General features: G+C 41.8%; 2 protein-coding genes across 3 annotated transcripts; both read left to right on the top strand.

Moving 5' to 3' along the window:
• Positions 1–939: 939 nt before the first annotated feature.
• LOC134439196 (ras and EF-hand domain-containing protein-like) lies at positions 940–12,619 on the top strand. 2 transcript variants are annotated; one of them, XM_063189082.1, is made up of 14 exons: positions 940–1,339; positions 1,635–1,731; positions 3,095–3,189; positions 3,908–3,983; positions 4,641–4,702; positions 4,808–4,907; positions 6,300–6,361; positions 6,491–6,590; positions 7,231–7,375; positions 8,379–8,460; positions 9,123–9,237; positions 10,235–10,348; positions 10,579–10,655; positions 11,936–12,619. In XM_063189082.1, the coding sequence occupies exons 1-14, from the start codon at positions 1,188–1,190 to the stop codon at positions 12,027–12,029; spliced, it is 1,371 nt and encodes a 456-aa protein (XP_063045152.1). In that variant the 5' UTR covers positions 940–1,187; the 3' UTR covers positions 12,030–12,619. The 2 variants fall into 2 exon arrangements, 1 of the variants encoding a protein (XP_063045152.1); XR_010032722.1 differs by lacking the exon at positions 11,936–12,619 and having other exon boundaries at positions 7,231–7,371.
• Positions 12,620–15,874: 3,255 nt separating this feature from the next.
• Positions 15,875–17,730, top strand: snapc3 (small nuclear RNA activating complex, polypeptide 3). The gene has a single exon (XM_063188641.1). The coding sequence runs from the start codon at positions 16,055–16,057 to the stop codon at positions 17,198–17,200; it is 1,146 nt and encodes a 381-aa protein (XP_063044711.1). The 5' UTR covers positions 15,875–16,054; the 3' UTR covers positions 17,201–17,730.
• Positions 17,731–18,522: the final 792 nt, after the last annotated feature.

The raw sequence follows: 18,522 nt of genomic DNA, 5'->3' as shown, positions 1-18,522 counted from the left end.
ACTAGTGTTGGCTACTGGCCAGGGGGGCCAGGTCGCAATCTGTAATTGCTCTTGTTCTGAATGTGATGCTCCCAGATTAATATGTCTTTCAAAGTGGCTTTTTATACTAAATGTTCACAGTCTCTTGAAACGTTGCATCAGAAGATACTGTAATGGTCTGTGTGTTTCATATAACATTGTTGTCATTGTAAACCTTTTGAATTTGATATCAAATGAAGGATTATCTGTGGTGTTTGGAATTTCTGTTACTATTTTCAGCTGCATTCATCATTTGACCACAATTTTAATTTTGTACTTGTCTTGTGCTTTGTGAATCCCCATAATCCACACACTTTCAGATATCTACACTCACAACCACCAGTTATACTTGAAGTTGTGTGTGTCAGGTTGAGTTTGGCAGGGACAGTCATCTGAAAAGCCCCTCCTTTCCCTGGGCCCGGGACAACTGACCCCTTTGTAGGCTACCGCCACCCCTGTTGGCTTTCTTGTGCGTGTGTGTGTGTGTGAGAGAGAGAGAGAGAGAGAGAGAGAGAGAGAGAGAGAGAGAGAGAGATAGAGAGAGAGAGAGAGAGAGAGAGAGAGAGAGAGAGAGAGATTGCACAGAACTGACATGACATTAGTGGTGTTGCTTATATTTCACAGTTTGTAACGCACTTTATTTCTTTAAATATCTAAATGAAAATGTTTGTAACCTACTGTTTCACTGAATGTGGTGGAGTACTTTTGTTGAACTTCATTATGTCTGAATTAAAACACCATTGGAATAAGAATGTTACATTGAGCTTGCGTGTGGCATGTTGAGCAACCTTACCATTATCAGTAGGCCTACATTCGTTTTCTTATAGCCCAGCAGTTAATAAGTAATGAGCATCAATATCAATACACATGGAACAGAGCTGTGAAACAGACATTTGTAGAACCAACTTGCTTGGTAGGCCAGAGCGGAAGTTGACCAACCCGCGATTCGGCTTCATCAGAGAACCAGTCCCTCCCTAGCCAGTCACGCAAGGCAGTTTGTTTTATTTTACGCACGGCGTTTCAGGGATCACATTTCAATATATATAAAAAGTTTTAGACTCTTTTTTGTTCTGCATTAATCACAAACACAATGAGCATCTCACACAATAGATGTTTATCCACGTAAGCACTGAATTTGACATTCATTGTCGACAACAACGAACTTCTAAATGACGAAGACAGCTCGTACCTCGGAGGACGAAGTTGCTTGCTCTTTGGATATTGAGCGCGAAGCAGAAGTAGTAGTTACACCAACGATGGACTGTTACCAGTTGAAAGATTTTGAGGATTCGGTGGTCTTTGATGAGGATTTTTCAGGAAGGTATATCTCCACAGTTTTAAATATGATTTTCAAAAAAAAAGGCAAATGAGGGAAAGAAAGCTTTCGAAGTCGTTGCAATGCAGATCACCACGTAATCAAAAGGCCACAGTTTCAAAGTCAGGGCTTAAAATGCCATGAATTCACAGTATTTCATCAGATGTAGCCTAATTGGAACCTCAGTTTAGAGCAAAGTCTATTACATGGAAATTTAGGCCTAATCATTTTTGGCTGCTACAACAGCCATTGAGTATCATGAATGAGAATGACACCATGTTGCATGTGTTCCTGGCTGTAGGAATAAGATGCGGCTGGAGACCTGCCTTGTTCGATGCAAGGCTAAATACGAGAAGGAATTGGCAGACTCTCGTGCCGAAGTCCACAACCTGAGACAGGTGAGGTGAGCCTGGATCCACCATGCCACTGCATAGTGTTGGCCATTGCTGCTGTTGTGTTAAGATGACAGAAAACTTTGTCTGCCACACAATAGTCACAGACTTTCGCGTGATTCCAGTCCAGTCACATATAATTTAACAAGAAAACAAGATAGATGTATGTTGGTGTTTGCAATGTTCATATTGTGCTGTTATGTTGAGTGAGCTACAACAGAGGGGATGAATTTCTGTTTTTTGGTGCTAGACCAGTGGTAGGCCTATTTTAGTGCCCACCTGATGGATGCAGTTGGAAGTGATGGAGGGGTGAGAGGGGCTGTGGTGGTTATGTTTACTCTAGTTACACCCAAGATGCTGGACATGGCAGTAGAGCTTATCCTCTCAGGTGCACTGTGTAGAATGGTGGCCAGAATAGGTCTTGCAATTACGCTGCTCAGTGAAAATGTGCTATCTACTGCCAAATTTGATCTTTTTGTGAGTATTTACTAAATAATGAACTAATATTGACTAATTTGACCAAAACACAGTACGTTTTCCAGCTAAAAATGTATATTTCTGGAAATTAAAAATGGCGGACCATGGAGAAGATCTCTCTTTTCATGTATGAAAAGTGCAATTTTCCAAGTCATAATGAATGCTTAGAATTTGACGGTGGTGGTAAGTATTCATGAAAAAGTAAGACTTGTGAATGGGCAGCATGAATTCTGGAAATAAACTACTACAAATATTACACAGACAGTGCACCTTTAAGATTGCTCATTCCATGTCAATTTACATGATTCCCTAGAATTTGCCCAGGTGACTGATTTGCCTTATTTTTCACATACCTTTCGATACCAAACTGAAGAATCCCACGTTTTACCATCCTACTGACCATTTTGTATCTGTCTACAAAACTAAAACTAGAGGTGCCCAAACCTGCTTGTAAATTTTGTATGCAATTCCTAAGGCACAAAAAGTGGGTGTGGTACCCAAACTTTGGAGGGACTTTTCTCCAAAATCATTAGAGGTCGGATGCTAAAACGTGGTATTATTTTAAATACTTTATTCCTTTATTTGTGATGGAATAGTGAGAGAGGGACAGGAAACGAGTGGGGAGAGAGAGACAGGGAAGGACTGGCAAATGACCCGGGCCAGAATCGAACCCGGGTCGCCGGGATAGTAACCCAGTGCCCTACCGCCACGGTAGGGCCAAAACTTGGTATTCTTTTAATTGACATCAAAAGGTACCTACCTATATGTGAAAAATCAGCAATCAAAGATGGTCACCTGAGGAGGGCGTGTGAATTTACATGGAATGACCCTGCTTTAAGACATTTTGAAGCATGTTTCTTTTTTTTCTCTCATCTGTGCTTGCTCCTCTCAGGAGAACGAGCAGCTGAGGACAGGCCTGTTGAAGGCACAAGCTGAGGTTGCACGCATGCGGAGCCAGCTGGACCAGCTCAGGCAGGAGTTCACTGAGTATATGCCGGCTTTTCATGTCTTTTAGTCTTTCATTTCCTATACTTTGATTGGAAACACTTACTGGTTAATTAATAATACACAAATGATCAGTGCTTCCTGCGTAACATTAGTTAGTCAAGAGAGGGGTGGGGGTTAGCAGGCATCAGACACATGTGACTGTCATCAGTATTGGGAATGCTATGTTGGGCAGAATGTACTGTATGCAATACAAAATCTGCAATTTGTTCTGCACCCAATCAGACCGTTTGTTGTCAAGGTGGCTGCTTCAGCTATGAAATGCTGATGGAAACCCTGTATTTGCATGTATGCAATTATCTCATTTCTTAAATGAAAGCCCAACTGGGAAACTCCAACTCCCATTGTCATTCTGACACAGCACTCCACAGCACATAGTGAACACTGCACACTACACACAACGGAATTGCATTTATGCCTCACCCGTCCAAGGGGGCAGCCCCCAATGGCGCCCCAAGGGAGCAGTTAGGTGGGACGATACCATGCTCAGGGTTGGGTACCTCAGTCATGGAGGAGGATGGGGGGAGAGCACTGGTTAATTACTCCCCCAGCAACCTGGCGGGTCGGGAGTCGAACCGGCAACCTTATGATGAATAGAGACCTTGCTGAATAGAGAGAATTGTGGACAAAGCAATGCAAAATTTATATAACTGAAAACTGCGAAATGCATTCATATTTTTTCTCTCTCTTTCTGTGATAGGATGGCTACATCAACACCCTTCGATCATTCTTCTTCAGACTGTATATTTGTAGATCAGCCATCAACCTGTGGAATGGTATTTGCCTTTTTCAAACCACAGAAGTTGTATTAATTTTGTTAACAGAGTACAACTAAAAGAAAGTGGACAGCATAATGCACAATGACAAAACATGAAATATCTGTATAGGAAAAGGAGAAAAAACATTTCTGACTGAGGCTATCCAAATGAAAATGTCTTTTTTTATTTAGGACCTACACTGTCCTATAATTCCTACATAGACATATTAAAAAACTAGAAAGTAGGACTTGTCCTAAATGATAGACATTCTAAAAGCTTAGAGTTTTTTTTCTCATTCTTGACTCTGGACGTACAATACCTTCAATTAAAGAGCACCCAGACCCAAGAATCATATGAAGGGTATAGAAGCCTGAAGTCTCACACTACCAGACTCCAAAGTAGTTTCTTCCACCAAGCAGTTAGATTACTGAATTCATGCTGAAGACAACAAGGCACTTTATTTGCACTTTTTTTCCACCCCCCCTCTCCCTTTTTTATTTGTATTTTTATTTTTTTAAAATCTTTTTGAGGACACAAGAAAAACACAACAATTTTTACTCTTTATAGGCTTCAAACCTATAATAAGACGTAATAAACTAATCTTGAATCTTGAATCTTGAAAAGAGCACACCATAAAATATTGAATGTAACTTGGATGCACTTTTCTACATGCAGCCAAGTTCTGAAATGCCTGGACTTCTAAGGCCTACTCAGAAGCGGACCTTGTTTTTTAAAAGGTAATTACTGAATGGTTTGCTTGATTTAATAAGCAAGCAAATCTTTTGTATTTTTTGCAACGTGTGCATGACAGACCCACCTATTTTTTTCTCTCTTCCTCTCAGTGGATTTTCAGACAGTGAGTCCATTTTAGATCCTTTGAGCATAGAGGAGCGCGATGACAGTGACAGGGAGGGGCCGCAGACTGCATCTGCACTCAGCAAGGTAAGTCAGTAAGGCCCTTCTTTTTCTTGAATATTTACTGCACTAACATCTGTGGCATTAATATCCTTACCAGGACCCCAATGTCATCAGACTACTCTATGCGTCTATGCCCTTGCCCCCTCTCTCTAAATATGGTCTTGTTTCACTGTGAGTCGCCTGAGCTGTCTCAGACCTGGGAAAAACAATAAGAGTGAAACACTAAGTTGTCTGTGCTTGTGTGCCGTGTGTATGATCTAATGTACTTGAAATAAAATGCAAAACAATTTGGCCTATCCACTTATTGTACTGTATATTTTCTGTACAACCCTCAAGTGTTGTATGCTATGATTTTGATAAAAGCGTCTGCAAAGTAACGCAAACCCGTATGGAATCAAAGGAGGATGGAGGAATCAAGCACTATGTGCAGCCTCGGTTCTCTGGCACCTCTCATCCCTCCTCCTCCATCATCTGCTCACCTTTTTGGGTATGGAGAGAGACATCCTTTGTGAGATTGAGTATTGAGGTATGAGGAAAGAGGATGGAGGAAACAGCCCGAGGAGGGATATTGGAATCCACACTAATAGTCTAATGGTGACAGGATACTGATTGCCTACACATACTTGTACAATCGTTCTATAGACCCTTTTACTGTTTGTACACAAATGTGACGTAATCGCGCTGCATGCGCATTGTTGGAGCAGAATCGACCATTTACCGCACATTTGTAAAGAAACTAGCCAGGTATATCTTTCGGGGATAAGAAAATGGATGGTCACGAGAACTTGAGATATGAAGTGGGCACCACAAACACGGGCATTCCTGATGATGTCCTCAGTCCAGTCGGTACATTTAATTGCTTGTAACCACAAACCTCTCATAGGTTTCTGGAACAGCCTATTCCCTCGGAATTGCGTAACACATGTCATTTTTAGGATCTCTTTTTTTTTTACATCCATACACACTTCAGGGTGGCATGTCTTCCCTCTTCGGGGTCTGCACTGTGTGTGTGTGTGTGTGTGTGTGTGTGTGTGTGTGTGTGTGTGTGTGTGTGTGTGTGTGTGTGTGTGTGTGTGTGTGTGTGTGTGTGTGTGTGTGTGTTTTAGCGTGCACAGTCAGTGACGGCGTAACTTCAAAAAGGGTCCATTTGTCCCCCCTTTCTCCCCCTATGGGATATTTATTCTAGCATTCTGATTGGCTAACGCCCTCTTGTGGCAATGTTATCAACTGAATGTTGCTAAGTTTTGTGGCTCGCAACCCAGTGCATAGACAGACGATACAGTTCTGTTCTGGGCCGAGCCAGAGCCAACAAGTTACCTCAGACAATACCTGGGTAGTACATTGCACAATGGTAACAACTTGATAAAATATTTGCACATTTGAGAATGTAACACGGCTGTACTATCCTACCTGCAGCCAAGTTCTGAAATCCCTGGACTTCTAAGGCCTACTCAGAAGCGGACCTTGTTTTTTAAAAGGTAATGTTTTAATGGTTTCCATGATCTAAAAAAAATCCAATGTATCATATGCAAGCAAATCTGTTTTTATTGTAATGTTTGCAATGTGTGCATGACAGACCCCCTTGTTTTTTGCTCTCTCCCTCTCAGTGGACTGTCAGACAGTGAGTCCATTTTAGATCCTTTGAGCATAGAGGAGCGCGATGACGATGACAAGGAGGGGCCACAGACTGTAGCTGCTCTCAGCAAGGTAAGTCAGTAAGGCCCATTACTACTACTTCAAATATTGCCCCTAACACTCACTTTTGCGGTCTGCATGGGGAAGTGAAAGTGTAGTGTGTCACCACACTTTTGAGAGAGAGAGGGGAAGTGTTTAAAGTTCCTTCAGACCTCACCCTGAATCGGTGAGGGATGGGACCTTCACTATGAACAGAGCGGAAGATGAAATGAATTGACAATAGTTGAAATGCTGTTGTACTATATCTGCAGTTTACAAGTGAAGTTCTTGTTTCACCTTGTCATGTGAATCTTAACCCACGCCTCACTTAACAGGGGAGAACACATAGCACACTAATACTGTACAGTAGTAGCAGTTTGGGTGGTGCAATGGTCTCAGAATAGCACTCTGCTATGTTTTTAGAACTCTGTCAAGTTCCAGCAAAACACATTTGAACAATATCACATTTTGAAACTACAACTACAAGTTTCCAAGTCATGTGGCTTTTCTTCTGGAGGGGATATTAATAGCACTACTGAATGTACTGATAACATGTATGCCCTCGTCACTGCAGGTAAATGTGTAGTGTGTGAACAAATTTGTCAAGAAGGCTCATCACTGTGTATTTGTAGCTGTGTGTTTTCACTAATGCATGTGTCTATTCTGGCCAAAGGTGGGGTTGTTGTGCAGAGCGGAGAAAGGCGCCCCTACTGGTATGTGTCGCTTGGTGCTGGCAGGAGATGTGGGCTCAGGGAAGTCCAGCTTCCTGCTGCGACTCAGTCACCACACCTTCAGAGAGGACATGCTCTCCACTGTGGGTGAGATGCATGGACAAGTATACAGTCACCAAACACATTTATTATGTGTCCCAAAAAATGTTTACCCACTGTAAATCATGGTAAAGTAGTTGTTTACGAAAGAAGAAATAGAATTGTTTTGTCCCTGCCTGCATGCTTTCAAATCGACAACTTAAGTCTACCTGGAACCATCGCTGTATTGATGGCAGCAATTGAAGAAGTGACAATGCTAAGACAATTCTGAACAATTCACATTGTGAGAAAGGGCATGGGTTTGAGAAGAGGTGGTGGCAAAACAATAAAATGATGTCTGTAAATTCTATTATACTGTATTTAAACAATAAAACAAAATTGACATACAATAATATAATGACTTTACAATAATTTAAGTGTGTATACATTTTTGGCACGCCCTTTATATTGGCTATGTCCACTTACCTGTAGAAAGGTTATAGGTACTGCTGCTCTTTTTAATCAAGACTGCAAAATTTAAATTGTTTATTGTAATTAGGGATGAGTATTGGCAAAGGGTTCACGGTTCAATGTGCATCACAATACACATACACATACCACGATGCGATTCTATCACGATGCTTTGGAATTCATGTACTATTGCGATGCACTGCGATCTTCACTTCTCTAAATGTGTATTAATACATTTGTCAGTTGCTGTTAAGTATTCATTAGTCAATTCATTATATTAATTGCATTTCAGCATCTGGGAGAGAGCTTCCATCACAACAGACTTATTACCTTTTCTGTACTGAAAGAAATGAACCAGTGGCACGGTCAATTTTATTTGTATTAAATAATCTATTATTATAACTTGATTCAGTATATAATGAAAATAAGCATTGCGATATATTGTCATGACTTTTTGCAGTATATCGTGAAAACAAGTACCACGATGCATTGTCCTGACGATTTTTTGCACAACCCTAATTGTAATGCACCTTTACCTGTGTGGAAATTTCATACCTTTTAGAACAAGCACTTAACATTTACTCTTACCATCTTCATGTAGGGGTTGACTGCAAAGTGCAGCATATGGTCGTGGAAGGGAAGAGGATGGCTTTACAAATATGGGACACGGCCGGACAAGAACGGTATGTCCATACTAGTCAAGGAAATAAGGAGGTCAAACTTGTATGGATGGTTAAAAAGTGTTCACTTACAAAAATAAAGCAAAGCCTGTCTATGTCTATGTGTTGTATGTCGTCTTCAGTGTCAGTACTTCTTTGCACAGCCTGGATGTATTTACTTTACTTTCTTCTGCATGAGCTCGTTCGTTGTGTTTTTTTGGCAGGTTTCAGAGCATTTAAGTAATACATTTCCGTTACACTGTTAATGCCAATGTGAATGCCATGACATTTTGGACCTTAGTCAGTCATCAAGTGTGGTTGTTGCACTTGATGAAGGACTAAGATCCGAAATACGTCATGTTTTAATGCTATAAAAAGCATGTTCTAGGATCACATGTATGTCTATATTTATTATATGATGTTTTATTAGAAAAGATATCCTGATCAGCGACTGGGGTTGCAAATTAGCCTTATGGCTATAAACTGTATGTATTCACATCTAGAGGTTATGTACGGCATTGTCCCAGGCCAAATAAACTACAAATTATGAAAAAAAATTAAGAACGTTGTGGCATTGAATAACTGGGAGCATTAACAGTGTTGCAGACATGTATTATTTGCTTGAAGATATTTTGTTTTGTCCAGCACCTTTGCCACTGTTGAGCGCACATTCTCTGCTTTATTAGGTTTCAGAGCATTTCCAGGTCATACTTCCAGAAGGCTCATGGCATTCTCCTTCTCTATGACCTCTCCAATAAAAAGAGCTTCATCAACATCACTAAGTGGTTGGAGCAAATTGAGGTAATTCCCCCTTTACTAATGTGACCGTTGAGACTAGCAGTCAGTTAGAGCAGTGTTTCTCAACTGGTGGGTCGCGACCCAAAAGTGGGTCGCGGAGGGGTCATGGGTGGGTCGCGGAGCCGTGGTGTAAAAAAAAAATCGTAATTCATTGATTCGCTAAATTAAAAAAAAAAAATCATCCAACTTTTCCTGCAACAATTTACAACTTTTATTTTGATAGGCGATTGAACGTGTGTCATCTGTCGTCATAGATAAAATCAGAATGTTTATGCGAGATAGTAGCGTGCAATCAGTCATTCGAGTATCGCTAAAAAAAATTGGGTCGCGACCGAATGAGAGTGGAAAATGGTGGGTCCCAAGACTGTTCCAGTTGAGAAACACTGAGTTAGAGCATGGTACAGGAATAGATTGACAAGGAGTAGATTCTTAATCTGATGCCACCGCATCCTTCTTGAAAGTTGGCCATGTTGGAAGTGGGCCATCTGGAAAGCCATGGTCTCCAAAATGTAAAAAATTAACAGCCTTATTATAGTTTTGGCAAACCAGATTTGATGAAAATCTGTCCAAAGTGTAACACAGTTAAAAAAGACAACTGGAGAACAGCATGCCCTCTCTCCAAGCTGAGCCGTACTTAGTGACTGAATGTTTTGACGCTGTGAGAATGCGTCTCTCTTTTACACATGGAAAAATAAGTCAATCCCAGACAGTGTTTAGTTGTACAATTGGTAGTGAGTGGGAGAGACGGGCAGGGAAGGATTGGGAAATCGGCTTAATAGGGTGCCTCTTTAGCCCACTGAGCCATGGCATTCCCTGCCCATTGTTACTTTTTTGTAGATTTATATACCTTGTCTGTGTTGTATTGATGGGCCCTAGATTGATACAAAGTGTTACGTCCAATATTAATGTAATGTCCGTTCATATGGCTATAATATTAATAATACAACAGACTTTGAGTAAGATGGCAATAAATTGGCGCTGTGTCTGTTGTCGTCATCAGGCCTGCACAGACACCGCTGTGCCCATGTGCCTGGTGGGAAACAAGGCAGACCTGAGAGAGACCGTTCCAGATGAGCAGTGTGTAAGTTGGGCCAGTGGCATGCGTTTGGCCAAGGTGAGAATGCAGCTTTCACCTGAAATTGAGCTCAAAGTAGAAGAGAATATGAATCAGTCTTCAATCTTGATGGAGCTTAACTCTGCAATTCTACACTCTACAAATACTCTACATTTCAAATGAGAAAAGAAAACAAACATCTGTCTGCTGCAAAATGCAATATCAACTGTATGTAATGTGTGTCTGAATCAACCTTAACAATCCTGTGGAACTATTTCGGTGTCGTTCAGGCATGTGGGGCCCTGTTCTTAGAGACCAGTGCCAAAGATGGATCTAATGTCGTGGAGGCCGTATTGCACCTTGCAAGGTAATATCATATCATAACACCTGCACAATCAACAGTCTGCCACTAGGGGCAATCTCAATATAGAGCTTCAAGTTGTCTCCTGTCTGTCCTTGGCCCTCTCGTGGAGTGATCAGAGACAGTGTTGCCAGACTGGGCGGTTTAGGATGACTTTCTGCGGGTTAAAAAAGGGTATTGGGCTGGTTTATCTGTAGATTGATGGCCATAGAAATCAATAGAATTTAGTTCAAATTGGGCGGGATTAAGTGCCTGTGTATTTTTGAGAGTATTTGGGCTGGAAATCCTCAGTCACATCTGGCAACCATGAAGAGAATGAGTCATGGGAGGATGGAGGAAATATGTGCCATGTGTAGCTTCTTTGGCATCTCTCCTACTCCCTCCTCTCACCTTTTTGTGTAGTATTGAGACGTCCTTGAGATGTTAAGGCATGAGGCCAGATAAACCAACAGAAGGATGGGTATTGTGATTGAGCAACAGTAGCTCCATGGGTCCAACACTCTGGAACTAGACATAGCATAGGTGTCTACTCTTATAAAGATGGTTTGCCATCACATTACCCTACACCAGTGGTTCCCAATCTTTTTATGCTGGGACCCCTATTAGACCTAATATTTTCTTTCTTTTTAAAGTATTTTTGGGGCGTATTAATAAGGCTAATTAAGACATACAGTACATGCTTATGGAGGCATTCCATTCTCCCTGCGACCACTCTGCAGTACCTTCAGTCACTGTGTCTCATGTATGAATGAACAAACCATCCCTGAAATGCGTTCTCACAATCCTATGAGAGTATCTGGTAACCAACCAAATAAAATCCCATAAGCATGTTGGAAGAGGCTATTTTCCTACACTATGTCTCCAGCCCTCTTGGATTTCCAGGAAATTAGTCACCATCACTAAGTTACTTTTTTCTTTTCAACAGATATTTTGGGCTTTTATGCATTTATTTAGGGATAGGACAGTGAGAGAGCACGAAAGGAAATGAGTGGATCAGGAAGTAACTCGAGTCTGATTCGAACCCAGGTTCCTGACGCAACGACACAGCGTCTTGGTTCAATGCGCCACCACGCCCCCCTACATTTTTCATGTTAAAATAATGTGTTTGGATTCTGTTAATATTTAATATGCATGAAAATTCAATGAATGGAAGACGAAATACTAAGTTTGAGAATGCATGGTTCTAATCTAGTCTATATAGAAATTCTATAGAAAATACTGTACATGAAATATGATTTTGTCATTAGTGTTTGTCGTAATTTCATTCTGTGCATGTGTATTTGTAGGGAGGTGAAGAAGGCGGGAAGGGCCATGACGGACTCAAGTCTTCAGCTGTCCAGCCTGGGGGACAAGTATGCTGCTGAGAGCAAATGCTGCTGAGAGTTCACTGTCCTAATCCAGCTCATTGGCTTGTTTTTGAAATAACAGTTTATATTAATGCAATTAGCAATAATACTCAGGTAGGCCGTGGCATTTAAACGATGCTCAATTGGCACTAAGGGGCCCAAAGTGTGCCGAGAAAATATCCCCCACACCATTACACCACCAGCCTGTGCAGGTGATACAAGACAGGGATGGATCGTTCTCGGACCATTCTCTGTAGACCCAAGATATTATTGTATGTGAAGATCCCAGGAATCAGCAGTTTCTGAAATACTCAGACCAGCCCTTCTGTCATCAACAATCATGCCACGTTCAAAGTCACTTAAAATTACCCGTTGAGTGTAATGTTAGTATTGATGTATAATGACCATGTGATTTATTCTGTTTTAGCTCCGCACCAACACATTTCATTTCTATTCGTTTCTAATGTTGCAGCACTTGTACAGCACAAAAGGACACTTGTTTAGTGAGTTCACCATTTAGAGTTGTTGAATTTTTTTATTTATTTATTTTTAAACCTGATAAACTGTTTATTGTGGCCAAATAAAGTATTTTTCTATTCATAAAATCAGGAAGTATTCAGAGTAATTTTCATAAATTATCCCTAGATATTCTGTTTCAAAGACACTACTCGCAATAATTCAGAGATATTGTGAGAATCAGTGGATGTCGTGCATAAGGGTTTTTCACTTCTCAGACTTTGGGGATAGGGTGGGGAATTGTTTTTGGGTTCATAGCATACTGTATTGGGGCCAAAGAAAGACAAGCCAGGGTTTGCTTTGCTGGGGGAGGGACAAAGCAGATTTGGTTGTTGTAGATCAGTGGTTCTGAACAAACACACCCTGGACCTCATCATAGGCCTACCGACACCCCCTTGATCAACACCCCCCTTAGTATTAAAAAATGAAATGGACTAACCCAATGATAACTAAGAACCGCCCCCCTCTCAACTGCATTCTGCAACGCCACCTTAGGGCTCTCCAACACCCCTGTCGAAAAACACTATTGTAGATGGCTCAGTCACTGTGCATTCTTATTTCAGAGACATCATAGAACCCATCATCCCCCAATTCCGTCAGCATACCCAAACGTTCTAACCAGGCTTCCCAATCTGGTGTAGCCTGGTTCACACACCAGACGGTGTGTGTGTGTAGCTTTGATGCCCCCTGGCAGAGCAGAGCCACACATTGAGTGAAGTTCTGCTCCGCCAGGGGGCGCCAAAGCTACACACACACCGTCTGGTGTGAACCAGGCTAAATCTGGTGTATCTGAAAACAAACTACAAGCTTCCTCTCTTTCCGTTGTGTGGTTGGGATCCCAAACTCAAAGATTTCAGCCAGGGTTTCCATGCTGCCCTTAAGATCAGAATGAATGCACAAGGCAGGATGGGGATTCCCAGGCTACCAATCTTTTTTAATCGATAATGCTCCACATCATGCCAGGGTTATCTCAGTTCAACTTCAGGAAGTCGATTAGGAGACGTTTGTAGACTTTAGGTGGAGAATAAATGCAGTTCCTGTAGCACATATATTATGCAAGCCGTACCAAACGCCATAGAAAGAGGAGGAGGGGACAATGTCCCCTTGGGAGACCGAACTTGAGCATGCCTAACTTGCATTGGGTAGGCAGGGTTTTTGGGGTATCTAACTCTACTAGAAAATGTTTGGTATGGCCAGCAATATCCCCTGACTCCGTAGAGCACATCTGGGACCAGCTGAATCAGACTGGGTGATACCCCATCCTCACACGCCCTGGCTGAATTGTGGCACTTGTGGCAGAGTGGAATGCATTACCTCAGAACAACATTGTGACAAATGATGGATACACCTGCTACTGACACGTTCATTTTTTGTTATTTGAGGGTATCCTTTACAAGGAGTAATACATATTTAACTTATGAAAATTGAGTTCTCATTCATTATTAGCACTATTAAAAGGTTATATGTACGTGCAGTCCTACCAAATAGGAGAAACACACTTCTAAATAGTGAGTGGTCTAAATTTCAAGCAAGTAAACAGTCGGATTAGAATTAAAAGCATACATTTTATTTTACAGAATACATATTGATACAAAAGACTTGCTTTGTGAATCTTTGCTTCCCTTGAAAACGCCTGCCACCAGTTTCGTATTGTTCAAGGGATCCACTGGCAGATATGGATGACGGATAAATACTAAAAAACAAAACAAAAAGAATAAACAAACTCGTTTTCCTTTGCTCCACCGCAGGGATGGAGAAACGCTGACAGGGCAAGCCTTGTGCAGAATCAGACAATGGTTTTGACTACTATAGATCTGGAACATGATGGCATATCTACTATCGTGACGGCGAGAGTTTCAGACTGCAGGTTTCTCCACCAACGAGTACTTTTGGACGCTCTGTCCTGCCATGGCTACTTCTTTTCGGGGGGTTTCTCGGCTGCCTTCTTTTGCTTCTGTTGCATGATCTCAGCATCTCTGAGGACAGAACCACACAGTTGGAAAATGTTAAATGTTGTGATAGTGTAGTGATAGGACACATACTCTATTCCAAGACTGATTAAGAGTGATAAATAAATCACATTTATTTATAAAGCACTTATCATTAACATGAATACAAACAATTTCATTAATAATAAATAAAATGATTCATGTCATCATTAAATGTACTTTATGTTCTTGCTTCACCTGATCTTGGATCCTTTGCTGCACATTACATTTTACTGGTTAAATTCCATTAGGCTAGAACCAACTCTACTGTGTGCATACCTTTGCTTGCGGGCAGCTGCAGACAGACCGTCATCCTGTTTCTTGCCCTTGTCGCCCTGCTTCTTGGCGTTTTTCGCACGGGCAAGCTCACGCTGGTTTCCCCCTGAAATAACAGCAGTGAAAGTTGTATTTTGAGTACATGAAAAAAATAGGAACGTCCTCACCAATGACAACCTGCATTCGTCAGGGAAGAGGTCCAGATAGATGAGAACTGGCTACCCAATACCACTAGAAATTAGAAAACCATCAATCTGACAGACTTAGGTATTTGATACTAGTACAGTCTCTCAAGAGGAACACCTTATATAGTTACCTTATATGGATAAATTAAATGTGTGCTGCTTCAAAACAGTACAATTGCCACTTTCAGTTTAATTTTTATATTTAGAAACCCTGCCATTGGCACACACTAAGTGCCACTTTTAACAATTGCATTTTTTTAGGCCCCTACTCCAGTCCGGGATGGGATTTTTTTTTCTGGGACAGGGATGGGACGGGAGTGAAAAACCCACTCCCGTGCCATGCTCTAGCCCCCTAGCATACTCATCAAGACACTACCACTCAAGAGCCAACGTGGCAAGGGGGCGCCAGAGAGCACGCCCAAGACAATAACAAACCCCACGGTTCAAACTTTAATACACTACATTCTTTTTCTTGCAATACATATACAGTGGATTGCACCATATATGCCTCATTGTAGTTACTGAAGCAAGATTAAAGGTAAACTATCAGGTTAGGATGTTGATAGCCAATTCTAAGTGCCGATGTCGTAAGAAATTCGATCGGCCTGTCTCTCACCTCACCGAATCAAACATTTTACATTTTGGAGATATTAAGATAAGTTCAATTAGAACTTGATCATCTTTTTTGCTTCACATAACTACGAAGTAATGGAAAGTTGGTCAGCAATCCATCTAATCACAAGTAGGAACTATGCGGCCCACACGAAAGCCAGCTCTGCTCGCTAGCATTTTGTCGCTCTGCCAGCTAGCATAATGTCCGACGTACGTTCATTGTCGCTCATTGACAAAATATTTGAACTCCAACACAACTCGTACCTTACATGTTTTTTACGATGATATTCAATACTTACTAGTCATATTTGTTTCCAAATACTTCTCGAAGTTCGAATATATTTGCCGACCGACGGTCGTGGACCACTTCCCCACCTAGCCTCCAGCTAGTTATCCTATTTTTCAACCACAGAACGACGGAAGTCCTGTCAGAGATCACGTCCAGTTGCGTGCTTCCGTCACACTACAGCTGTTTGAGAAACATGGCGGAGGGCACAACAACCGACGATGAAAATATCCCAAGATATGAGCCGAATAACTTAAATTCGCAAGTAATACATATCGAGTCGTTCAGGAAATTGTGGCTAGAGGCACTTCCTCCTGATTTGTACTCCTATGACACAAACCCCGAAGAGGTCGAGGATGCTAAACTTGCTGAGCTTCTGGAATTACCTGTGGAGACATTGAATGAACTGAAACACGTGTGCAGTGTCGATTCTCTGAAAAGCCACCCAGACGACTCGACAGTTGACCAGAATCTCGTGCCTCCAGATCCTAAACTTGCATGCCTGCGGCTTCGGAAAAGGAGGCAAGATTACAGAGAAACTCTATCCAGAGACACACTCGGAAGACATGAACTCTACTTCAACGAAATGGAGTCATCACACAAGGGCATGCTGCCAGAAGACCCTGACACTGTGATTCCAGAAGGAGAACTCATCTTGAGTTTTAACGTCATCTACCCTGTTATATTTGAAAGGTTTAAGCATGTGAGGGCTCATCAGACACTGCAAGTGTTTGGAAGCCAGAAGCTGACAGAACTAAGGGATGCCCTTTGCTGTGTTACTGACCTGCAAGTGTTTGGGGAGTTCAGCAACATCCCTGATGCCACCCCTCAACACATCAGTAAGGATCACTTCAAATCAGCCTTCTTCTTCTTTGAGGGAGTGTTTTACAATGACATGAGGTATCCAGAATGTCAGGATCTCAGTGAGACCATTCGTGACTGGGCCAAGACCCACGGCTTCCCAGAGTACACAACCGAGAAGATGGAAGACACGACGTTCAACCAACTGAGAATGAGAATCGGCTACCCGTACTACTACTGCCACCAAGGAGACTGCGAGCATTTGATGATCCTCACGGACATGAGGTTGATCCATCCAGATGACTGCAGAGACAGGAGCCGGTACCCTCTCCTCACGCACAAGCACAGAGTCCTGACGAGAAAGTGCTGCGTGTGTCACCTGTACATCAGCCGCTGGATCACCACCAAGGACCGCCTTGCACCCATGGACCCCTGCCTGTTCTGTGATAAATGCTTTCGCATGTTCCATTATGATACCAAGGGAAATAAGCTGTATGACTTTGAGGCCTATGTGTATGTTGACCCAGGTGTTTTCAACTGAGGCCTTGCTTTTTGTTGAGATATCTCAATGTCAGATGACAACTTGACATTTTTTACATTAAGTCAGATGATTAGGCTACTTGCAGAGCTGCTAAGAGTTATGTAGGCCCTATTGTTTCAAACGTTTTCTTTGTGAATATCCTATTTCATGAATGGGTAGGCCTATGTGTTGTTAAGAGAGATAGGCCTACTTTACACACTTCAGTTCAGTTCACTTAGTGTTACCTCTTTCTCCATGCTCTCTTACAACCAAAAATCTCCACTGCACCTATGGAGCCACATGCCAGGGATATAGGGCCTGTTATGAACCCATGACATATTCCATTATGATACCAAGAGAAGTAAGCTAGTTTATACAACGTTGAGTCTAATGTTGACCCCAGTGTTCAACCGAGGCTTATCTTTTTTGTTGAGATTTCTTGTCAGACAAATGAATATTTGTTCTACATTAGTATTATTTTGTATTTTGAGTACATGTGTACTCGCAGAGCTACCAATATTATCAATTAAAATGTTTTTTTTAACACCTTATCTCAGTGAGTCAGTGTTCTGTGTTAGTTGCTGCCATTTGTGATTACTGAAGTTAAATAATGTCAGGGATTAAAGTCCTGTAAAGCGTTTGGGGGAGAAAACACAAAATAGTGATTATTTGTCATGGCTGAAACTTAGCAATGAATGTAATGCAAATACTGGCGTTGAGGACCATCTCATGCTGTTCATCCTATTTACAGAATGTCTTTGCTATTGGATCAGCAGCTAGGAATGTTTATGGTCAGGGGATGGACACACAGGTGATAGACAGGTGTAATATATCCATCCACTGCACATAAACATTTTTTACTTATTCTGGAAAATTCTGATATCAGTGACCTTCGACCTTGGCACCCAATTTTGATGCACTTATTTCAGGAAGGTGTTTGGAGAGAAGGGCTACTTTCCAATATGTAGACTCCCGTCCTTGGCCTGTGCTTGTGGCCTCGTGCTTCGTTGACACAACGCTTCCGTGGAGGAAACAATAACATTTCCAAGCTGTAGGCTAAGCCTAGCCGCAAAAAAACTTAAAGGGGACTATTCTTCATTCACCATCCTGATTAATTGTGCTTTTGTGAGATATTGAAATACAATTCTGTCGTCTGTGACGTCATCACGGGGCCACAAGCAGGCAAGGGAGGACGGGAGTTTGGATATTAGAAAGAACACAAGGCCCAACTCGGGCCACAACCAAAAGGAGAGATTGGAAGGTACTACATAGAAAGGGCCCCCAAGGATTGTCATGACTGTGAATCAATATTCCTTCAGTCTTTTTCTCTGTCATTTTGCCTT

This window comes from Engraulis encrasicolus, chromosome 22 (genome assembly GCF_034702125.1).
Source record: "Engraulis encrasicolus isolate BLACKSEA-1 chromosome 22, IST_EnEncr_1.0, whole genome shotgun sequence".
In the NCBI taxonomy this organism is placed as follows: domain Eukaryota; kingdom Metazoa; phylum Chordata; class Actinopteri; order Clupeiformes; family Engraulidae; genus Engraulis; species Engraulis encrasicolus.
This window is presented reverse-complemented; position numbering and strand designations above follow the sequence as displayed.